Source organism: Rhinoderma darwinii, chromosome 8, assembly GCF_050947455.1.
Source record: "Rhinoderma darwinii isolate aRhiDar2 chromosome 8, aRhiDar2.hap1, whole genome shotgun sequence".
NCBI classification, from domain to species: Eukaryota; Metazoa; Chordata; class Amphibia; order Anura; family Rhinodermatidae; genus Rhinoderma; species Rhinoderma darwinii.
Genome location: NC_134694.1, coordinates 10,997,408 through 11,022,439, shown reverse-complemented (window position 1 = coordinate 11,022,439; position 25,032 = coordinate 10,997,408). Strand labels below are relative to the sequence as shown.

At 42.1% G+C, this 25,032-nt stretch overlaps 1 protein-coding gene across 7 annotated transcripts in view; it reads right to left on the bottom strand.

Moving 5' to 3' along the window:
- Nucleotides 1-25,032, bottom strand: part of RALGPS1 (Ral GEF with PH domain and SH3 binding motif 1) — a 350,348-nt gene that overhangs the window by 205,785 nt on the left and 119,531 nt on the right. For all 7 annotated transcript variants that reach the window (XM_075835061.1, XM_075835060.1, XM_075835059.1 and 4 more), the window contains one exon: nucleotides 12,123-12,249. In XM_075835061.1, coding sequence (XP_075691176.1) covers nucleotides 12,123-12,249 — 127 coding nt within the window. The remainder of the gene's footprint in view (nucleotides 1-12,122; nucleotides 12,250-25,032) is intronic.

Sequence of the window (25,032 nt, the reverse complement as noted above, 5' to 3'; positions counted from 1 at the left end):
CTAGATATCTATGCAGAATCTCTAGGTGCAGTTATTGTAGTGGGTTTTGGTATTAATATAAATTCAGGGCACAAACTTGCTGTCATCTGTACAAAGGAGCCAAGTTAAACAGGTCAAACAGGTCAGTAAAGTGACCAAAACATTTACCACAGAGGCCATTTGTAGAAACATAATTGAAAACTGAATGAGAATGTTTGCTCCTGAGATTTAATCTCCAATATTTGGAGTGATACCAGGTTGCAGACACACAATTAATCCAGAAGTTATGGTCGCACATAAAAGGCTGGCAGTGGTGCATAAATACCCAGGAGGAAATGTATGGAAACTAGCCCTAACCCCAAGCATGCTATTAGCGTCCATTTCTAGAAATATTTGGACAGAGCTGTAACATTGGAAACTTTACAGTGTGTAATATGTTGGCGCTATATAAATAAAGATTATTAGTATTATAATACAGGTCTACACAGCGGCGGTATATGTCTGACGTCGCCATAGTGTAATATGTGGAGAACTCTGAACTCATACTGGAACGTCATGTTCAATTCAAAGAAAAGTTTTTAAGAATCTTTCATACAATAAAATATTCTTTTTTTTTTTTTAAGCGTACTTTAACCCGCTCAATCTAAAGAAGTGAAATCAGCAATAAAGACAATACCATTGTATCATTGTTTATATGTGCTAAACTATCCATTATGATTCTATATACTACAGATAAACAGCTGTAATCCATAGGAACCCTGGCAGCAAGTGTTAGTACGAATCTACTAGAGGATCTGCAGCAGAAATCCGAGATTTACGCTCTCAGATTTCTGCTGCGCATCCCCAAGAGGATAATCCCCATTCAAACATGCTACTTACGCTCGTGAATCTTCTCTTTCCCGCATGGAGAGCAAAAATCTGTGCTGATTTTTCTTCCGATGAATGTGAATGGAGAAACAAAACCCCTATTAACATGCATTTGATGTGGAGTGTTAGCGGATGTGAAAAGGATTTCGGAGCGGAACCCACGTCAAAAACCTTATCGAATCCTGAAAGAGTTTGTATTGGTGGGGGTCCGAGCGCTGAGACCCCCACCAATCGCTAGAACGAAGCAGCTGAAGCGCACGTGTGAGCGCTCAGCCGCTGCGTGTCTGTTCGGCTTTTTCCGGAAATAAATAAATCGGTGTACGGACTCAATAGAAAGTCTATGAGCCCGTACTCCGATACATCGGCTTTCCGGAAAGAGCCGAAAAGACACAAAGCGGCTGAGCGCTCACACGAGGGCTTCAGCTGCTTCGTTCTAGCGATTGGTGGGGGTCTCAGTGCTCAGACCCCCAACAATCCAAACTTCTGACATGTCACTATAACATGTCAGAAGTTTGTCAAACATTTAGCTACACTTTAAGTACAAAAAGCTAAAATACAGTCTGAAATAGAGCCCCAACACAAAATAGAAAAAAAAATTGGCACTATCCCTGTCTATTGCCAAACAGCACCAGGTCAGAAGATCTGCACATAGTTACCGGCAAAGAAATGACATGCTAGATTGGAAAATTCCCCGAGATCAACACAAACAAAGCATTTCAGAATTAGATTATTATTTTCCCATTACATATGTGAAGAAATCTGTTAGATGTTTTCTTATCAGATCATGGCAGTTTGGCCACGATGACGTGGAGGATGAAGAAGGAACAGCCAGGCTGAAGACGGAACGTACCCCGGATGGGGAGGACCGCCACTCCGTAGAGAAAAAATGTATCCGGATAACATCAGCTGTGTTACTACTTTGTACATACTTATGTTTACTTCTTGGACAAAGCTCAGAAAGTCTTCCCTGTGATATGTGTTAAAGTAAATTTGCACGTTCTTAACCGACTAATTCCTATGGAAACTTTCTCATTTTCTTGGCTAGTGGTTTCTCTAATATTGTGTGTGTGGGTTTGAGCCCTCCAGGTCAGCTAGGGATAACACGCTAATTCTCCAGGCATCTTTGAACTAAGTGCGGTATCAAAAATGACATTCATGCATATTCTCCTCGACCCAAAGGGTAAAAGCAAGAATAATATTATGACAGTCAACATGCTTCAGTGGAGCAGAGGCTTGGATAGGGGCAACAATGATCTACCCTGAGCAAAGAATATTATTCCACGATAACCCATCAATCATAGGTTATGAAAGTTAGGTGAGGTCCAACCTCTGAGACCCCCAATGTTGCTGAGAACAAAGGGCTCCAAATCCCCTTTCTTGGCCACAGATGAATGGGAGCGCCGGGAAACAGCAGAACCCGTTTATTCGTGTTTCTAATGGTCCCATTCATCTCTATGGGGAGAGAAAGCACTTGGAATCAATGAATTTCAAGTAAACAGAAGTCCTTGAGTCATCTTCCTCTGTCAAGCTGGTAAACATTTGGTTCAGTCATTTCTCAGTTCTATCATCTACTGGGAGTGCTAACTATTGCTAACCAGCTTTACAAGGCTCCTGATTGGCAAAGCTGATGAACCAGTTTCTTAGCAACTGGATATAAAGAAGAAAACGTAAACGCTTCTATGCATTACTTCTGTCTTGATATTTTGGGGGATATGCTATTTATCTGAATAAAAAAAAAGCAGAAATCCTGGAGTCTTCTCCAGCAACAAGGGGTAAAAAATGACATATTGAGATGAGAGACTTTGACTCCCTGCCCAGAAGCAAGGAGTACGTTCCCATTTAACAGCTTGTATATACTAACAGAAAGACATTATGATTGCAGACAGACCCTAGTCTTCGGCTCTAAAACTTTCCTCTGAGCTGTCCAACGTTTGGGATCATTTCACCGGTAAATACATACAAAGCTGTGAAAGTGTCTATGTAGCATTAAGTGTTTTTCGGACTATTGCACGTTAGTAACAACATTTGCAAAGTTGAGGTGCTGATGCTATGCCAAACCCCAAATGCCCATCATCCTCTGCAACATCAGCACTTAGATTTAGCTACTTGACATAAGAGAAGGGGGTGATGTAATAATTCCTGGGTGAAATAGGGATATAAAGAACAGGATGCAGATACAAAATGTAAAAACACAATATTTGTAAAGGGCAAAACTGATTCAATAAATGTATTAGAGCCATTTAGCACAGGGTCCATAGACCTGGACACAGCAGCCGGCTTCTTTATATAGTCTGGGATATAGAACGCCCATTGAGTGCATTGGGGACAATCTTCTAACTGCAATCCTCTAATCCGCTTACATTTTCAGCGAAGTATTTTCTAGTCCATGATAGGATCATAAATTTCCCTAGAAGCCTGCATGGACACTAACGAAGAGTCAATACCCTCAGGCCCTTTTCACGCTGAGTTTTTTTTACACGTTTTCTGACGCGGAAATCGAGTCGGAAACATGCCAAAGAATTGCCGAAAACGCCTCCCATTGATTTCAATGGGAAGCGGAGGAGTTTTTTTTCCTGCGAGCGGTAAAACCGGCTCGCGGGAAAAAGAAGCGACATGCCCTATCTTCGGGCATTTACGTCTCTGACCTCCCATTGACATCAATGGAAGGCAAAGAAAGCGTTTTTCGCTGCTTTTTGCTTCGTTCAATGGCCACGGGCGAAAAAAAGCAACGAAAAACGGCATGCAGGCAGATCAATATCTGGCTTAAAAATCCAGACGGAATTTTGAGGCAGAATTTTCTGCCTGAAAAAAACTCTGTGTGAACATACCCTAATACGATACATGTTTTGGCACACAAGTGTCAGTATTGGAAATCAAATTGTGATATAAAGATGCAATTTTGTAAACCATTCTGAGATTCTGATGGAAGTAGCAGTTTTGGAAGACTCTAAAGATACTGGAGCATTGGCAGAAAGGAAAGAATGCGGATACAATCAAATGTGGTGATTGCTGGCACCAAAAAATACCTATGAGCTATGAGTAGAGCCTAAGGGTAAGGCCACACGGTGCGGTCACGGTGCGTTTATGTTGCGTTTTTGAACTGCAGCAACTCATTTTTCAATAGAAGTCAACGGTGAAATTTTTGTTATGGACAGACGGCTGCTATTATATTACAATGTGTTTTTTGCACGGTTGACCGCATCTTCATAATGTCCGACCGCATGCGGTTAATGCCAGTGCTGCCAAAGTTGTTGCTGAACAGCTTGTGTTTTTGCGAACAGTTCTGCAATGCCTTGTAATAAACTATATACAGGAAGCTCCTAACAAGCTTCAACACGGGTGAAAACAATGTCCATAAACTATTTCCTTTAAAAAACGCAACAGAACTGCAGCATTACAGGGACAAAAAACGCATGCAGCTGACCGCATGCGGTTTTCAAACGCAACAAAACTGCAACAACGACGCACCGTGTGGACTTACCCTTACTGCTCTTATGTTTTCTATAAACTGCACAGAGAAGAGGAGAATCCAGCTCTTCTATCTCTACCTAACACACATATAGAAGCTGCAGTAGATTGGAGGAGATCATACAGCAGTAATGAGAAGTGAATAGCTGTGAATCCAGCCCTGGGGTGAGATGCAACACAAAGGCCTCAAGCACACGACCGCCCATTTGCGGCCATATACGATCCACAATTGCGGATAGTATAAAACACGTTAAAATATGGGCCAATGCACACGACCGTGGTTTCCACGGTCCGTACATTGCCCGGAGCCCAGACTGCAAGAAAAAAAATAGCACATGTCATTATGCGTTATGCACTTGCGGTCCTGGCTCATTGATGTCATTGATGTCAATGACCGTGTGCATGTGGGTATGTTCACACGGCTTATTATAAGTCGTTTTTCAGGCTGTATGCGCCAAGAAAAACGGCTAAAAATAGAGGCTGAACGCCTCCAAACATCTGCCCATGGGAAAAATGGCGTTCCATTCCCACGCGGCGTTTTTATACGCGGCCGTAAAAAAGAAGTGCATGTTGCTTCTTGAGACGTTTTTCATTGGGTCAATAGAAAAACAGCTCCAAAAAAAAAACGCATCAAAAAAAGCTTGATGCTCAAAAAACGGCTGAAAATCAGGGGCTGCTTTCCCTTGATAACAGCTCCGTATTTTACAGCCGTTTTTTGTTTGCCGTGTGAACATACCCTTACTAGTAAGCTGCTGCTGCTGCAGCAGCGTCTCTGTGTCTCTCTGCCTCTGCTCCCCCACCCCTTTATAGACTTCTATCGGCAGATGTAACCTGATCCTTCAGCTAATAGTTTGTCTAGTCTAGTGTCGATACGTCACTGAGTATCGGCACAGGTCTGTCATTGCGCAGGCATTGAGGAGGCTGTGGACCAATAGGATGCTTCAAACTCGGGACTTCTGACGTGCATCCTATTGGTCCACAGCCTCAATTCCTGCGCCGCTCATTCCCTGCTTATGCTTTAATGCCGGCACCATTTACTTCTCTTTCATGCTTTTCCTCAGTGCTCGTGCGCTGCCTGCCGATAAAATTGTGTCTCCCTGGAAAACCCCTTTAACTAAGCCAACCAAGAAGGTGGTGTAAGAAAGAGAAAAAAAGTGTCTAACATGTCTAGCTGGATGCGCCAAATTTATCATACAGTGTGCGCCACTTTGATAAAATTGCTGCATCTACTGACGGTCTGGTCTAAGTTTACTCTGTCTAAATCTTAGACCGCATTAGTAAATCTGCTGCAATATATTTTCTACCATTTCCAGCCATAGAAACTGTGCACTGGCCCAGGAACTACACAATTACTGGAATAAGGATTTTCACTAATAAAACATTTGCAATCATAGGGGAACATTCAGTATTGCTCATACTTTGGAAAACACTGAACTGCGGTTAACCCTAGGCTAATTATTCTGCTTCCAAAACGGTGGATTGTTTGTGCTTTGTGATTATACAAAAATAGTTTATATACTAGCGAATGTACGCAAGATTTTCAGAGGAAATTAGATCAGAAAAGATCATTTTAGTTGGAATTCTCTTCAAATATATTCTGGGGACAAGTAGTGGAGTACGTAGAAGCAGCAGGACTCCTAAAGGTAAAAACAAAAAAAAGGAGAAAACTACAAAATGGGAAACTGTAGGTAGCAAGATGTTGTCACATACAGAATCACATCAACTGAAAATGAAACGTAACTTATATATCAGATTATGAAAATATTGTGAAAATGTAAAGAGGAAATGATCCTTTATTTCAACCTTAGATGGGCCAACATCTCACCAAAACAGGTGGCAGACATGTGCCCATCCTCAGAACAGAGAAGAGCAAAATTCAGTTCGTAATATGAACGTTGGAAAAACTCTTAGGCTTTATTCAGACGAACGGGAATTACGTCCGTGCAACGCGCGTGATTTTCACGCGCGTTGCACGGACCTATATTAGTCTATGGGGCCGTGCGGACATGTGCGTGATTTTTACTCAGCGTGAGTCCGCTGAAAAAAAGTCATGACATGGCCGTTCTTTGGGCGTATTGCGCGAATCACGCACCCATTGAAGTCAATGGGTGCGTGAAAACCACGCATGCCGCACGGAACACTTCCGTGTGAACTGCGTGATTCGCGCAACAGCTGTCAAAAGGATGAATGAAAACAGAAAAGCACCACGTGCTTTTCTGTTTACAAACATCCAAATGGAGTGTCATAATGATGGCGGCTGCGCGAAAAGCACGCAGCCGCCCATCATATGCTGCTGCCACACGGAGCTGTTAAGTGGCTTTTGCGCAGGCAAAACGCCGCGTTTTTGCGTGCACAAAAACGCCACGCTCATGTGAATCCAGCCTTAGAATGATACAATGAGCTTCTGAATACTGGACTACCGCACGAGGGCTAATATTCATCCCATTCCAATGCTTAGACTGAGAGTCCGATGAAAATGATTTGTGCATAGCACTTATTATAGAGGAAGCTTAATAGAATCACTCCCCATTTCACAATAAAATAAGCCTATGAATTAATATAAATCAATAGGGTTCAGGTAAAGGAAACGTAAGTAAATAAATAAGTAAAACAGACTCTTGTCTTGCATTTTAAATCCAGTAGTAAGTGGTCCAACAGACTCTTTGAGCTGTCAAACTCAATGTTCAATCGTTCTATCAAGTTGAAGGTAGACAGATCCCATTTATAAATCAGCTGGTAGTTTGGCGTAATTCTCTTACATAGGAGGAGCAGCGAGACAAGAGCCTGAAGTAAACGGATTAACAGACACATCATAAGGACGTACAAGCTACAAGTCGTGTCAAATCTCACATTCGAGCTGCCGAGTCGAGTCTTTCAGGAGACAGCGTATAATTGATTCCTACAAGAGGAGGCTTTTAAATCATGCGCCTGTCGTTGTCATCCAGCCGCAATCTGAAGGGTAATGCAATATTTTCCAAACTTTTGAGTAAAATATGAAAGACAGATGGCCAAGGATAGACGAGCATTGAATAAGCAGGGAACCTCTTTATGTTCTTTAGAAAATGTGTTTACATTAGGGATGAAAAACTCCAAAGACAAGATATTTAACAAATCCAAAGCTCACTTGAAAAAGATGTCAGACTCAGATTAATCAAAAAGATTAAATGTGTTTTGGTTTTTTTCTTTAGATAAATATTGTAAGACTTTGGAAAGTTTTGTACAGCATACATTCAATATATCGCCCGCAAAAACCACAGAGTAAGGCCTTATTCACACGAACGTTTCCGTTTTGCGTCCGCTAAAAACAAACACATAGAACCACCATGTACCGCAATACGGAAGATTCATCAAAAGTATCCCAAGAGAAAAGTGTTAACTAAATTAACAAATCAGATTCCACCTCTCACTTTTCAGATGCATTTCGGGAAAACAAGCAGCAGCCAAACTGCTATGACCAACTGCACTTTTTGGGTATGTGCACACACACTAATTACGTCCGTAATTGACGGACGTATTTCGGCCGCAAGTCCCGGACCAAACACAGTGCAGGGAGCCGGGCTCCTAGCATCATAGTTATGTACGATGCTAGGAGTCCCTGCCTCGCTGCAAGACAACTGTCTCGTACTGAAAACATTATTACAGTACGGGACAGTTGTCCTGCAGAGAGGCAGGGACTCCTAGCATCGTACATAAGTATGATGCTAGGAGCCCGGCTCCCTGCACTGTGTTCGGTCCGGGACTTGCGGCCGAAATACGTCCTTCAATTACGGACGTAATTAGTGTGTGTGCACATACCCTTTCTGATCCCCCCCTCATGTGAGAAGACTTCTCTCATCCAAGTAATGACAATTCTTTTGGAACGAATATAAAGTTGCACGTCTTGAATCACGCAAAAGTTACAGCCTGTGACACGGTATTATTTCGGATCCATACCAGCTGCGAGTCATATTGTGTCATGATAAAGCACCTAGAGAAGTCTATGGGGCCATGCTGTGCCTCTATATCCCTTCCGTTTCATACAGAGGATTTTTCTGCCTGATTCACACATAATGGAACAAAAAACTAAAATTGTGCTATGTTCCACTGGATGCGATATTATGGAGATATTCTCTGTTTGAAGCATTGCATCATGCACACGACCATGCTTTTGTGTCTGCAATTTATCCAAATGTTTGCGAATAAATTGCAGACCCATTCATTTCGATGGCCCCATGCACACAGGCGTGGTGTTCACGGATCAGTGCTTGGGCCGCCCAATCTCAGCATAAGTGATTTTACGGTCAGGATTTGCAGATTCACAAACTGGTGACTTACATTTTTTTGTTGCGGTTCTGTGAATCCTGATGACACACGGATGAACAACAAAAAATGTTTTTGCGGTCAAAAGCACCACAATGGATCTGTGGTTTTGCAGGCCGCGGGTCGCGTGCATGAGGTCTAAGGGAGACTCTCTATGTAATACGGTGCCATACAGAGAATTAATATGGAGCTGTGTACACCAGACTAGCGCAAGCATTGCACATCATTTTGCTTTAGCCTAGTCCTTATTTGTTTTGTCATTTTGTTGTGGTAATGTAGGGTATTTACATCCACAAAAAAAACAAAAAACGGGCCAATTTTCATGAATATGACTGTCCGCGTTGCGTTAGTGTGGTTTCCGTGTGTCATCCATTTTTCTTGTCCGTGTTTTTCCTCAGTAAACACTTCCTGGTTTTACTTTTCTTTTTTTCTCTGCATCTCTATTGCAACTGATAGGGGAAAAAAGGGACAGCACATGGATGTCGTTCATGTGTTGTCTGTTTGTTTCACAATCCCCTAGACTTCAATGAGCGAATCTGATCCGGAAATGGACCAGAATAGGACACGCGGTGAGTTTCACACAAAGGACAGACGCTCCGTGGAAAAAAACGGATGTGTGAACTGCCCCATTGACTTGTATTGGTCAGTGGGCTATGCGTTATTTAAACAGACCGCACTTGGGTGTGAAATACGTTCCAGTGAATAAGGCCTAAGGCCTCGTTCACATCTGCGCTAAGTCTTTCCTTTCTTCTGTTCCAGCATAGGAACAGAAGAACGAGAAAAGCTGAGGTGCTGGAGCTATTGTATCATGGACACTATCGGCGTCCGATGGAACCCATTGTCTTTAATAGGTTCTGCTGTTTTATCTAAAGAAATAGAGCAGAATGTTGCGATATGTGTTTTTTGTAACTTTCACATGACACTTGTAGCTTCACTAGGGTAAATTAGTTTTTGCACCTGCCCATTGGTTATTGCTGATATCTGACAGTAGTAATTCAAATCCATGCACACATATATTGTCCATTGAAGTAAATAGTTACACTAATACAAATTTATATCTATATATTACAAAATCCAAAACTTGGAAAGCAAAAGTGAAGGAAACAAAAAAACAAAAGAAAAAGGAAACGGCAATGATCAAGAATTGTGTGGGCCGTAAAACCTCACACATTCTCTGGCCATATAATTTACAAGCCAATGTTATTTGCGGGCTCTACCGCAAATGTGCTGACCTCACAGGATTTTGAGCATGAAAGTCTATGATCTTGGCAATCTAAGAAAGAAAACTATTAACTAAACCATCATCTGATGTGACTTTATGGAAACCCTTTACTCTTTCCACCACCCCTTGATACAAGCTCTGCAAAGATTTTTTTATAATTTAAAGTATTTTATTTAGATTTAATAAAGCATCACAGATAAACTATAAGCATCACAAAGAAAAATGCTCTAAAAATAAATCCTCCACTTGGAGCCACTTTTTAGATTATATTAGGAAATCGCAAAAAGAATGATGAAAAAAAAAAAAGTTATGCCATTTTCGAATATATGTTTGTTTTCAAAACCTTTGCTTGCTGACCGTGAGTAAAAACATTCAGGGTTTATATTTAGTGACTAAAAACCAGTCCTGGTCATGTAAAACTGCATCAATGCACAACTTGTTACAAGAGAGAGCTCTGATATACGAAGACTTGAGGCCACAAAGCTGCCAGACCGTCAAATTGATAGAGGCTGCACAATTTTCAGGTAAACAGCAAAACCCATGCGACCACTTAAAATCAATTTGAAAATTGCACCTATCTGTGGAAAAACCGCATGTAAAACAAAGTTTTGGCCGTGGATGCTACATGTGAACCAAGCCTGAGGCCCCATGAACACGGCCATAATTTTGATCCCCAATTACGGACCGTAATTGCGGATCAAAGTACGGATCCATTCATTTCTATTGCCCACAGACACCTTCCCAGATATTTATGGGAAGGTGTCCGGGCCGTAGAAAGGCTCCGCAAAAAATAGGACATGTCCTTTTGATTTTACGGACCGTGATCCCATATTTTATAATGGGAGCACGGCCCGCAAATTCGGGTGACTGTCTGTGGCTGGCCGTAGCTGTAATCACAGAGCGGGATTATAACTATGGCCGTGTGCAGGGGGCCTTAGGGTGAGTACAGATATTGCAAAATTTTTCAACTACAAATCTGCAACAAAATCTTCCTGTCTATTCACATCTGCATTCTGTGTTTCATTGTTCTGCTCCATCAGAAGAGCAGAAAAATGAGAATACTGGAGGAGCTTAAACTGTCGCATGACACATGGTGTCCGTCATTTCGCCGGACAAAACAGCTCTGCATGCTGCGCTATTTGGTCTGGCAAACACAACGGAATCTGCGACAGAGTCTCCTACATAGAGGTGAACAGGGCTCTGCAACAAATCCGCAACACATTGAGCAACATAATGGGCACGATTTACAAATCCGCAGCATGCCTTGAAACACGCACTGATTTTTTTTGGCAAACCCCAACGACACAAACTGCAAATTGTTGAATCCGCACAAAAAAAATACACTATGTCTGAACATACCCTTAACGAAAGTATCTGGGATTTAGTAATTTAGGCAAAACCATTCCCTCATCTCTAAATTTAAGAAAATGCCAGCATCAGTTATAGCAGCCTGTATTCTCTAAACAGATTGTGACCGTCTGTGCTTGCAATTCCCCCCAGCAGATAAAAAAAACAATGCTATGCTTCCCTTAGCAAAAGCCCAGAGAGCATGTACTGTGAATGACAATCTTTCTTATACCAGCATTTTATTGTCTTCATTGCTTTACATACAAAATCGGCATGATTAGACGGAGGAACCTTAACAAGCCAAAGCAGCCTAGAGAACAAGTCTGTGGTATAGCGGCCAAAACCATCTGGCGTACCATTTGCACATACTTTTGTGATAACGCATATGGCAACATTTTTCATGTACAAAATGCAGGCAGATGTAAGAAACAGACTTGGACTTTGCGACACAAAACTATACAGTGGAAACGCCAACAAGAAAATACACTCATTCATTCCGTCCCCAGAACATAATGTACCGAAATAGCTTGTACCTAAACCACAGTCACTTTCAGCTAGGGAAAATCCACATTAGCCAAACTCATCTACATCCTCTTTATTAATAACAGCCTGTTTAATATAAAAATCCAATGTTTACAGACATAAGCTGCCCGCAACCTACAGGAAACAGCGATGTCATTGTACTGCGTGGAGTCATTTCTTCTTTCAAATGACGTTAAAGCGGACCTGCCGGGGCTCACATGGTGCCCTATCTGAGAGCAGCATTTAAGAGATAAGAAGCCGCTAAGATTGTGATGTCATTTATTCCACTTATACTGTGCCGTATAAGACTTTAATTACTTGGAGTACAGACGGTAGCAAATAAGACCTCCCTCCGGACTCACTAGTGCTTGAAATTTACCCCGAGTGCCAACCATGAGTCCGACTGTGAGACACGTACCTAAGTAAGGGATCGATGGGACCATCTTTAAACTTCGGATGTACTCTCTTGTTCTCTTGTAATTATCCTCTTTAGAGAGAAGGTAATCCAGTTTGTCAAAAGTGGTCTTGTCCTTCCGATTCAGCAGCTAAAAAAAAAATAGAAATAAAAAAACGATATGAGTGACAAACAAGCAGACTATGTACATGTTATAAAGAATAAAAGTGTCAAAATGTCAATATTGTGATAGGGAAATCCTACTGGTCAAGTATTGGCCAGCTGAGCCCCAACCAGAGAAACTGCACATTTGTGTACTGGAATATGAAAATAATTTTGTAGATTACTCGATTTATCTAGATGACAAATAAATCGAATGTCCAATGGTATCAGTCTCAGGGACATTGAACTACTGGAATATTAAACCATTCGTTTTATTTCTATGGGTAGAATTGTCTGCTTATAATGAACATTCTCAGATACAATCACTGCAGTGTTTATCATTACACAGGAGTTATAAAGAACATTGCACTCTACTGTCAGTTATAAGTTTATTACAGATCACTAATTGCTGTCAGTAAATGGAAACATTCTTGTTTAAATTCAGTGGCAGAAAACCTCAACCTATTTAAACAGCCAAACGTTTGTTACGAAGTATCAGAACAGGTAAGGGCTTTCAGCCTGGAGTATTGGGCAAAAGTGAGACACTGAAGTTTCCATTCGCTGACAGCAAGCAGCAATACTAATGTGCATAACTTTCCAGGATGAAATATAAGCTTTATTTTATATACAGTAAAGTTGGACAACCCGTTTCATTACCTGTACTAACACAGTAAGGGTATGTTCACACGCTTAGCAAAAAACGTCTGAAAATACGGAGCTGTTTTCAAGGGAAAACCTCCTGATTTTCAGACGTTTTTTAAGCCACTCGCGATTTATTTTCGCAGCGGTTTTTACGATCGTTTTTGGGGCTGTTTTCTATAGTCAATGAAAAACGGCTCCAAAAACGTTCCAAGAAGTGACCTGCACTTCTTTTTCGCGTCCGTTTTTTTACGCAGCTGTTTTTCAAAATGGACGCGTAAAAAAAAACGGCCGGTCAGAACAGAACAACGTTTTTCACATTGAAATCAATGGGCAGATGTTTGTTTTTTTTCATTATCAAAGCATTTTTTATTAGAAAATAAACAAAGCATATAAAACATTACACAAAATTGCATAAATTGGCACATAGCGCAATACAAGAAAGTCAAATTGCAAGAAATGTTACAAAAACATATGAGTAACGGCAGGAGGTAGCCTCCTGAACATTAATGTAATATGAACTACATAATAAAACCTAATGGTAAGTAATAATATCTTAACTTACAATAAAGGTAGTGCAATATGTAGGGAACCCAGTCCCAAAGGCGATAAGTAATGACACGTTCAAGTGCAAAGTCGAACAGGAAGTTACACAAAAACAAGACAACGAAGGGAAACACAGAGACAAAAGCACACAGAATTTGGCGAAAGGAATGTTCAATAGAGGCCATCTAACCAGAGAGGCATATCAGGACCCCCATGGAATTCAGACCAAACTGACCAAGTTCGAACAAAAAACTCGGGCCTACCACGATCAGCAGACATCAGCTCCTCTATCCTCATAATCCCATTCAATTCCGTTACCCATTCCTTCAAGGAAGGCACGGTACTAGACTTCCAATGACGAGGAATGACAGTTCTAGCTGCAGTCAAAAAATGTCTAAAAATCCCAGTTTTGAGGTGTGGGAGTGATCCAGGGACCATGGAGAGCAATCCAACAGAAGGCGAGGTAGGAACGTCAGTACAAAAAAGTTTGTTGCCAAGATTAAAAAAAAATTCCCAGAAGGGATGGAGCTTGGGGCAATCCCACCAAATGTGCAACATGGTTCCAGGAGCCTCCCCACACCTCCAACAAGCTGCAGACACCTCAGGGAATATCCTATGTAAAAGGGAAGGACAGCGGTACCATCTGGTAAGTATTTTATAGTTTTTCTCTTGAGCAAAACAGGAAGTCTGTAACTTATGGGCCAGGAAGAAAGAAGTTCAATGGGTAGATGTTTGAAGGGAGGTGTTCTGCTTCCGATTTTTCGGCCGTTTTTCAGGCGTTTACGGTGTGAACATACCCTCAGGCTTCTTTCTTACACAAGTATTACAGAAGTTGATTACCAAACAACAGCAGTAATGGTTGCCATTTTTTTTATAAATTAAAGTGGTATTCCCATTGTAGAATGTTATCCCATATCGCTAGGAAACGCCATAATATGACCAGTCCAACCTCTGGGACCCCAGACAACCTCGAGAAATATGGGACCGAGGTCAGTGGGGCTGTGCTGCATTTACATGCACAGCAGGTGGCTGTGAGCGCCGCTGTGCAGGAGAAAGCTGAAGGAGCAGCGGCACTGTGGCCACTTCCTTCTGAGGGTCGTCGAGGTCCTGGTAGTTGGACTCCAACCGAACAGGACGTGATGGCATATCCTAGCCATATACCATCATTTCTTATGGTGGGAAACCCCTTTAAGCCATTTGAGGGATCAGCCCTTTGCATTCTTGAATAGAAATATATATGCTTATGACCCCGACAGCCAAGAACAGGCACAGCCAGCCACTCGTAACTCAATCCTCCACAAGTTCATTTTAGCGTTATGTGTTTAGGATTATTTTGACTCATTGAGTTTTTCAGGCGATTGCGTTTATTGTATTTACAGGACTCCTATAGTAACAACCTGAAAAACTGTAAGATTTTATTTTCTACTTCCTAAAAGCTTTTACTGACAGAAATGACAGATTCTCAACCATTTATACAACAATTAGCTACACTCACAAAGGCATTGGAATTGTGAAGCTCTCAGAGACTTGGCTAATCCTTCAGGTTTGGTTTAAACGAAACCCATCAACTGGCTCCGACATAAAGAGACGATTGCGGATGAGGCATATTTTGCCACATTTATTAAGCACTCATTTAGTCAGCAGTATTTGTCCAAACAAGCCTAAAACTTACTTGTGGGGAATGTATCTTAACAACTTATAAAACGTCTTACTAGTCAGACATGAGGTTTGTCTAGGACACACGTAGCTCAGTGAGGGGGTGAGTATAATATTTTCAAGGTCAGTTGGCAACTTTTATACATATTCTACATAAAAAGGAGCTAAAATATCTGATTGGTTAAAAATGGTGTTTATTTGAATTACATTCTTTCAAATCCCCCCCATGCAGATGCACCTCAATAGGTCAACCCAGCACATTGTAAAGACCTACATTCTGCAAAGATGTTGTATGCCTAGACTTACAGAACAATAAGGCTGGGTTCACACAACCTATCTTCAGGCGTAAACGAGGCGTATTATGCCTCGATTTACGCCTGAAAATAGGGCTACAATACGTCGGCAAACATCTGCCCATTCATTTGAATGGGTTTGCCGACGTACTGTGCCGACGACCAGTAATTTACGCGTCGTCGTTTGACAGCTGTGAAACTTAATTTGAGCCGTTTTTCATTGAAGTCAATGAAGAATAGCTCAAGATTACGGCCGTCAAAGACGCCTCGCAAAATGCGAGGAGGAGCTTTTACGTCTGAAACGACGCAGCTGTTTTCTCCTGAAAACAGTCTGTCATTTCAGACGTAAAAGGAAGCTAGCGTGTGCACATACCCTAAGGGCCACTATGGACGACAGGATTATTTACAGTGTCCATGATATGACGAGGCCTTTGCAAACAAACAAACTGTCCATAGCAACCTACACTAAAAGCTTTTGAAAATAAGCATTATATTTTCATATGTAATTATTTTTACAAGACCTCAATTTGAGCAGTTATATTGTGTAGTATCATAACGCAGAAATGTTGTAAAATGAGATAGAGCAATAGCTAGAGTTCGAGAGAAAGTGTGACAGAGTTAGAGGAAAGAGAGACAGAGTTAGAGAGACAGAGTTAGAGAGATAGTTAGGGCTTATTCAGACAAACGTGATATACGTCCGTGCAACGCGCGTGATTTTCACGCACCTCGCACGGACCTATATTAGTCTATGGGGCCGTGCAGAGTCCGTTTTTGGCGCATCACGTACCCATTGAAGTCAATGGGTGCGTGAAAATCACGTGCACCACACGGAAGCACTTCCGTGGGACGCGCGTGATTCGCGCAACAGCAGTAAAACGATGAATGTAAACAGAAAAGCACCACGTGCTTTTCTGTTTACAAACATACAAACGGAGTGTCATAATGATGGCGGCTGCGCGAAAGGGTATGTGCACACACAAAATAAAAAAGTCTTAAAATACGGAGCTGTTTTCAAGGGAAAACAGCTCCTGATTTTCAGACGTTTTTTAATCAAAGTCACGTTTTTCGCTGCGTTTTCAACGGCCGTTTTTGGAGCTGCTTTTCTATAGAGTCTACGAAAAACGGCTGCAAAAACATGCACTTCTTTTTAGCGGGCATTTTTTTACATCTGTGTGAACATGCCCTGAGAGAGAGAGTATTAGAAATAGACAGAATGAGAGCGAGACAGCGAGTGAGAGATAGAGATACAGAGTAAGAGACTATGCCATAAGGGTTTCAGTCAATAAATTACATCAAGTTCAACCCTTTAACATTTTAGATACCATTTAGGGCCACTTTAAATTATTATACTATTGAACTGCTAATATGCCAATTTAGAATATCACGGTATTATTGCAATCATTTCCCCTACATTCATCCTACAAAGAAAAAATTCTAATATAAAAAAGTCACTTCCTCGTGATCTTTGCTTGCTGTCAAAGAATGAAACCCCTTTAAAATTAGAGGCTGAAAACCTGCACAGTTGACAAAAGTGTAGTATGGCTCGTTACAACTGCCTGTGCAAACTATTCAATTCACTGACAGCAAGCAGAGTTTGTGAAACCTTTCGGGAATTAATAACAGACTATACAAAACTTATTATGTACAATGAACAAGCTTTACTTCCATAATACTGGACACAACCTTTAACACCAATCCTATAATGAAACATTTGCAGGTAGCACTTGCTCTTACTGACACATTCTACTTCACTACTAGAAGAGCGCAGACCCCATTGAAAGGATTCCAATAGATCTATACGGATCACTCCCCCCAAATTCCAGATGTCACAGCATCATGGATCATAGGAGAACAACTTGTTCTTGCCGAGCCTTTATTACACGTTAAGAAACACGTGCCGAAGAATCTGAAGTGGAAAGTATTTTTGCTGATGTTTGTATCACTCCATAAGAGTTTGGCTCGGCCGCACCTTTTAAGACTTAGAAATGTGTCCACATGCGTAAAACAGTTTTTAGAAATGAGCAGAACTTGAGGAGATTCATAAAGATCTAAAATCACAGCAGCCAGAATGGCTCAGGGGGAAACCTGACAGCTGCTCATTCTTATATGGCAAATGGGAATATTGCATTGGAAGGACAGAAAGAAATGATATCAGTCATGGTATTACCAGGAAAGTAATAGAATCCTTGCTCCATAACGGAGAATATCTATGGAAGGTGTAAAATATGAACATGATGAAAGCTATAAAGAGAAAGGTGGCTATAGGAGGGAGTTGTGGCTGCATGTTCTAGTAGGTGGTGTCCACTATTGATTGTATCCTTGGGAACTGGCAATGGTTGGAAAGCTCAGACTAGCATAGTCGCTATTATTAGACTGGCATAGAGATGGCTATGGAAAAAGTTGTCTGACTTTAGACTGGCAGAGAGCTGGAGGGCACCAAAACACATATGTGTTCCTGACTGACAGGGCCACAGATTTTGTGGTTTTTCGTTGCCATGATTTTTGCAAAAGGTTTTTTGCAAGACCACGGCAGTTTTTGCCATCATTTGCAATAATCGCAGCATGTGCCAGGAGGTAATGAAGAGTTGGCCAGCCCAGTGTCTCCCATTTCATTCGTTCTTCTATTTATTTAGGCAAATAACCTACAGTCTGGTTACGTACAAGCTGTGATCTGGTAGGGATAAAGTTGTTATCCTGCAAGCCAACCTGCCAGGCTAAAGAATACTCTGCTATTAGTTTAGTATAGATGAGGCCGGGCATGGATGATTTTACAGTGACAGAAAGCTAGCGCAATCAGGAACCAACCCTCTTCTATAGGACTGGCACAAAGATGGCAGAGTAAGGAATCATTTGCTATTAGTCTGCTTTAGGACTGGCATAAAAAAGTCAGTGCGAGGACATTTCTGTTGTTAGATTTGCATAGTGCAATGAGAGACAGAACACACCTGATATTAGCGTGGAATATACTTGCCCTCTGCTTTTAGACTGGCATACAGACCGCTGGGCGAGACAATATCGGTTTTTTTGGATTGGCGTTCAGCCTAGTAAGGATTGTAGAAGATATTTAGTCTAGCGAGCAAAAAAAAAACATTTTGACAAATATGTCACATGTAAGAGATTACTGCGTTACAAAGCAGTCCATCTGAATGATGACTTTTATCCAACCGCCACAACTGTTCGTGCGCAAGTCACGGTAACGTCGTGGGATAACTGCAATGCACTATGGCGGCCATCCTTGCTACAGCCGCAAAAAATCAAACAGCTGTATTTTTGCAATAGTTGTGAGGTTGTCTGTGATTAGGTTGCCTATAGGTAAACACCAAAGTTGCATAATTTCTGAGATTTAATAACTAAAACAGTGAACGGCTAATGCTATGAATGCAAAAAAACTATTATTCTTTGACACTCGACTAGCAGATAGCTATCATGATGTGACCTCTATACTGGTAATAAACCTCTGGCTACATATAACCCACTTAATCTCTGCATCAGCTGAAGGAATAATGATTTTATTGGCTTCCAGTACTTCCAGTGTTTATAATATGTATAGTGCTCGTAAAGTATACAGCTCAGCAATAAAGTTATGACATATAACGCAGATCAGCTGTAAGACACCAGTGCAGAATAGAGCTGCACCACTACCAGACCACAAAACAACAAATTTTTGTGCTGCCATAAAGGCTCCGTTGGCATAAATCCTTCGGCCATGTATTCCAAGGATTCCTGCTCCTAAGGCCCCATTCACACGAGCGTGAATCACGTCCGTGTGCTGTGCATTGAAACAACGCACAGCACACGGACCCATTGATTTCAATGGGGCCATTCACACATGGGTGATTTTTCACGCAGCGAGAGTCCGATGTGTAAAACTCACTGCATGTCCTTGGTGCGTTATCACGCACCTACGCGCCCGAGCACGTGAATCAGATACGGATATGCTCGTGTGAATGAGGCCTAAAAGTCACATTTAGTTTTCTATGGATATAGATTTCCCAACAGTTTTCTTCCTTTAAGAGATGGATGTAATAATAAAAATAAACAATTCTTGGTGCTCATATTGAAGACGATAAAATTGTCTACAATAACTAATAATTGTTCCTTATGGCAAAGGATGAAATGACAACACCAGTTATTCCATGAGAACATATTAATCTCACTACGAAAAATGTCATATTGTGTCCAATGCGCAAAAATGCATAAAATGCAACCAGTAAAATTAAAAATGGAAACATATTTTACGATTATATTCTGGAAACAAAACCACACTAGAGCAATTCAGCAGAAAAACAAAAAAGGGAACGCATTACACAATGGGATTTAAAGTGACAGAGTGAATTTATTTATTGTGGAACCCGTTTGGAAAATACACTTCGTTAAAGGTAGAGCAGGTCATCCTCTCACTGGGCGCTACGTTTTTAAACTATCCCGACTGTTATGTCACGTGATGTCCCCGCATTGCGACCAGCCGATTCCTACAGCGTCTTCTGTGTGGACCGGAAGTCTCTTTCATTATGCTTTCCTATGAGACTCACATTGAGCGTCTGTCTTTAGTACCCCAATGAGTACTAAATGAAAGGATTGGGAAAAGTCACGGTGTGGCAAGCTGAGACTGGCATTAAACAGGATCAATAAACGTAGGAACTTTAGGAGAGCTATATACAGAGAAACCTCTCATGTCATTTAAGAAATTGTAAGTCCCAAGTCCAATTTCATTCAGTAATCCCGGTAATGGTTAAAGTCAAACTCCATATTAGTGCATCCTGAGTTAATATAAGAGGATCCCTCATTCATGACCTCCATCAAATACCCTGAGCGTTTGTATAATGGATCTCTCACTCTGGAGGACTGGACACATCTGTGCATTACACAGACGGCCCATTGATTTCAAAGGGCAACATGTAATACTTAATTTCCCCTGTGGTGGCGCTGCTGGGGAATTAAAAGCTTGCTGCCATGTTCTCCTATAGATTACAGATGATTGCTGGGGGTCCGAACAGTGGGAGAGCCTCTGATCAGCTTATTTTCCAGAGCCCACTCCAACAAAAACAGGATTGTAAAAAGCAGACAACCCCTTTTCAGACAACCCCTTTTCAGACAACCCCTTTTCGTTGGTCTCTGTACTGAATATTTATCTTCACTAAACTCCAATGTCTGTTGGCAACCGATTCTAAAAATTCAACATACAAACTCATTTCCTTATGAATATGGTGCTCCTGGTGCTAAAAACTGGCAAATTTGAATTTTTGTTTTACCTCCTTTGAAACCCCACCCAACACTAAATTCCATGTATTGAAATGATTAAACTTGTTTCTTTAATAGCAACATCCAGCTTTTATGTCAAGCACGGAGCGAACAACCCATGCTTTTCTGGATGTATCATGTGCGAATGGACAGCTCATCGGCGTGCCAAGGCTGTGTTTCGTCCATCAATGCGCCTAGTCTGAAGTGTTTCCATGTGCCGTGCCATTCAATCAGTTTTTTAGGTGGATTTGCGGCTCTGCACAGTCCAGCAATATCTATGCAATTATAGTTCGTATTCATGGTTGTCCCAACATCTATTCACACTAGCTGTGCATTTACCAGCCTTCCAAGTGTTTTTACTCCTTTAATTGGGACCCCTGTGGCTCTGTCACACAACAGGATAGTTGGTCCAGGACTTCATACCACGTGACCACCCGCATGCCTGTTGAGAACTACCTTTACCAGCTGCATGGCAGGCGTTTGTAAACTGTGCGTGCTCGCCCTGTGCGGTGAGAATGGCGAGTACACGCCTGCGTCATCTCACTGCACAGAGCAAGGAAGAGAGCCGCTATACTGACACAGCAGTGAAGATCTGCGCGTGCCCAGCCGAGGAACTACTAGGGGACGCATCCCGGGCCAACCATGTAATAACAAATATAAGGGATGGGGTATTTGATGGGGTGATATCTTTGGACACATTCATTTTTGTTAATTATTTGGATTTTAAAAAATGATTGATTTTTGAAAAAGGTGTTTGAATGGGCCATGATTATGATGTGGAGATTACCTCTTTAATCCCACTAAATAAATGACAGGAGGAATTCATATATAGTAGGAGATTTCTCTATGAGGTGATATTGGACATTCACAAAACAAGCGCAAATAATAATGTAATAGAGCAAGCAATGGTTTTAAAGATGGCAACCAATCAGATGTCAGCTATAATTTTCCTATTGCGGGCTGAAGGTACATGACCGGTATGTCATTTTGGACTATAAATAACGCTGCTGATTTTCTTTGCACTAATCACAGTACTATACATATCCCCTAAGTATTTCTGAAGGCTGGGAAGCGAGTGGCACTCAAATGGCACTCAAGTTCATTTAGTATCCAGCTTTATAGCGGACCTGTCAGCTCTCCTGACAGGTCTGTTTTGTATCCCCCATGAAATTACAATGCTGGAGCATTTGTTCTCAGAATTCTGCATTGTAAGGGTCAGTTCACACAGAGATTTTGACATGTTTTTTGACGCGGAAACCGCGTCGGAAAACATGCCAAAAAAAGGCTGAAAATGCCTCCCATTGATTTCAAATGGGAGGCGTAGGCGTTTTTTTCCCGCGAGCGGGAAAAAACAGGGACATGCCCCATCTTCGAGCGTTTACGCCTCTGACCTCCCATTGATATGAATGGGAGGCAGAGAAAGCGTATTTCCCCGTGGCACTCGATGGCCGCGGGCGAAAAACGCAGCGAAAATCGGTGTGCAGGCAGAGGAAAATCTGCCTCAAAATTCCAAACGGAATTTTGAGGCAGATTTTCTGCCTGCAAAAAATTTTGTGTGAACCCAGCATAACTTTCCTCTATTATTTCTCCTGTAAATGTATAAATAAATGGACAACTGGGTATTCCCAATTTCCTTGTCAATAGGGTGTGTCCCTAAAAATTCTGATACGGTTAGTAAAGGAGTGTACTAACAGGGGAGGGTGGGACAAAGTGTAACATAAGCCATCAGGCTTTTAAAATCAGTGACCGGTGACTGACTGCAGCTCTACTATATCTGATACATGGCAGACAATGATAACAAATTTCTGTTCCTGAATTAGGAAGAAAGAGCGGTTTGCAAAGAAAACGGCTGAGCCTGAAAGGGAAAGCTCCACGAAAGGTACTAAGGATCCAAGAGCACTGCAAAGCTTTTATTTTTAACTGGGGGCACATTGTAACCTTACCTGCGCCCTTTTGTTAGGCTTAGTTCACATATGCGCTAGGGTCCCGTTCCGATGACTGACACAAATGGAAACCAAAGGTTTCCGTTTCCATCACCATTGATTTCAATGGTGACGGATACGGTCACAATGGTTTCCGTTTGTCACAGTTGTGCAAGGGTTCCGTCATTTTACCCGAATCAATAGCGTATTCTACCGTTTGTGTCAGTCAGGGTTCCGTTGTGACGGAACGGGACCTTGGAGCATGTGTGAATGAAGCCTTAAACTGACAACTTCATACAGGACTTCCACAGATTAGAACATCCAGGCAAGATTACATCAGTCCTTACTAAGTAAACACTAGTTATATGGTATCTGGAATTCATCAGTTTCGCTATAAAGGCCAGAGCGCATTACGTACAGTCATATCTATGCCAATAGGCTATAAACCAAGATTGACCCAACAAAGAATTACAACGCGACTCATGTACGTATAATCTCAGGAATCCATATTAGAAACACAATCGGTGGAACGGAGTCAGGACATGCACAGCTTTTATAGTTCCCACTGTTCGATAAATCTGGTACACCTATAGAATTCTTATTAGGGTATGTTCACACGGCGGGGGTCCGTAACGGCTGAAATTACGGGGATGTTTCAGCCTGAAAACATCCCCGTAATTTCAGCCGTACCGGCATGTGCAGGCGCTTGAACGCCGCGTCAATTACGGCCGTAATTAGCGCTGCTATTCATTGGAGTCAATGAATAGCGGCTCCAATTACGGCCAAAGAAGTGACAGGTCACTTCTTTGACGCGGGCGGCTATTTACGCGCCGTCATTTGACAGCGGCGCGTAAATATACGCCTCGTGTGAACAGACAAACGTCTGCCCATTGCTTTCAATGGGCAGATGTTTGTCAGCGCTATTGAGGCGCTATTTTCGGGCGTAATTCGGGGCAAAAACGCCCAATTTACGTCCGTAAATAGGCCGTGTGAACATACCCTAACCATGAATTAAATAAAAAAACAAAAATGATTAAACTGATTTTCCAAGTACCGAAAACAAGATAAAGAGGACCTGTCACTAGGTTCTACAAAGTGAGTTCGTAGTCTCACCCAATAGCCGCTGTGTCTAAGGGTATGTTCACACGGCAGCGTCCGGAACGGCCGAAATTACGGGGCTGTTTCCTGGAGAAAACAGCCCCGTCATTTAAGCCATAACGGACGTAACTGGAGCTGGTTTTCCATGGAGTCCATGGAAAACGGCTCCATTTACGTCTGAAGAAGTGACATGACACTTCTTTGGCGCGGGCGTCTGTTTACCCGCCGTCTTTTGACAGCGACGCGTAAATATACGCCTCGTGTGAACAGACAAACGTCAGCCCATTGCTTTCAATGGGCAGATGTTTGTCAACACTTTCAAGCCGTAATTTTGGACGTAATTTAAAACGCCCGAATTACGTCCGTAAATAGGCCGTGTGAACATACCCTAAGAGTGCAGTAGTGTTTGTCCTGTACTTGGGGGTGTCCCCGTTGCTGAGCTATGGACCCCTCTTTATTTAGAAACTAATATGGAAATGAGCCGCTTGCTAGCCAAGTGGGTTTGGCCGCCAGCGATTCTTAATGGGCGGAGCTACCACTGAGCCTCTGACGCTGACCTATCAGTTTGAGGCCTGATTTACACAAGCGTGTGCGTTTTGCGCACGCAAAAAACGCTGCTTTTTGCGTGCGCAAAAGGCACTTAACAGCTCCGTGTGTCAGCCCTGTATGATGCGCGGCTGCGTGATTTTCGCGCAGCCGCCATCATTATGACACTCCGTTTGGATATTTGTAAACAGAAAAGCACGTGGTGCTTTTCTGTTTACATTCACAGTTTGACAGCTGTTGCGCGAATCACGCAGTTCGCACGGAAGTGCTTCCGTGCGACCTGCGTGGTTTTCACGCACCCATTGACTTCAATGGGTGCGTGATGCGCGAAAAACGCAGAAATATAGAACATGTCGTGAGTTTTACGCAGCGGACTCACGCTGCACAAAACTCACGGACTGTCTGCATGCCCCCATAGACTAATATAGGTGCGTACGACACGCGTGAAAAGCACGCACGTATATTACGCTCGTGTAAATGATGCCTGAGGCTGATACACAGTGATACCCATCACGGGAGGTGCTCGCCTGGATAATCCTTCCTGCCATAAATGTCATATAAATGCAGGTCCTACCTCTGGGACCCGCATCTATCTCTAGAAATGGGGCCCCCTAAACCCCGATCTACCGCTGTGTGTTACGATGGACGCGTCTGATTCCCGATTATAAAGGAGAAAACAACGAAGCTCACTGAACTACGCTGTTTCCGTAACTCCTATAGTAGTGTCTAAATGCTCACTATACGACTAGATAGATTCCTTAAAGTGGAGCTAAACGTTTGACAAACTTCTGGCATGTCATAGTGTCAGAGCCCTGATACCCCCACCAATTG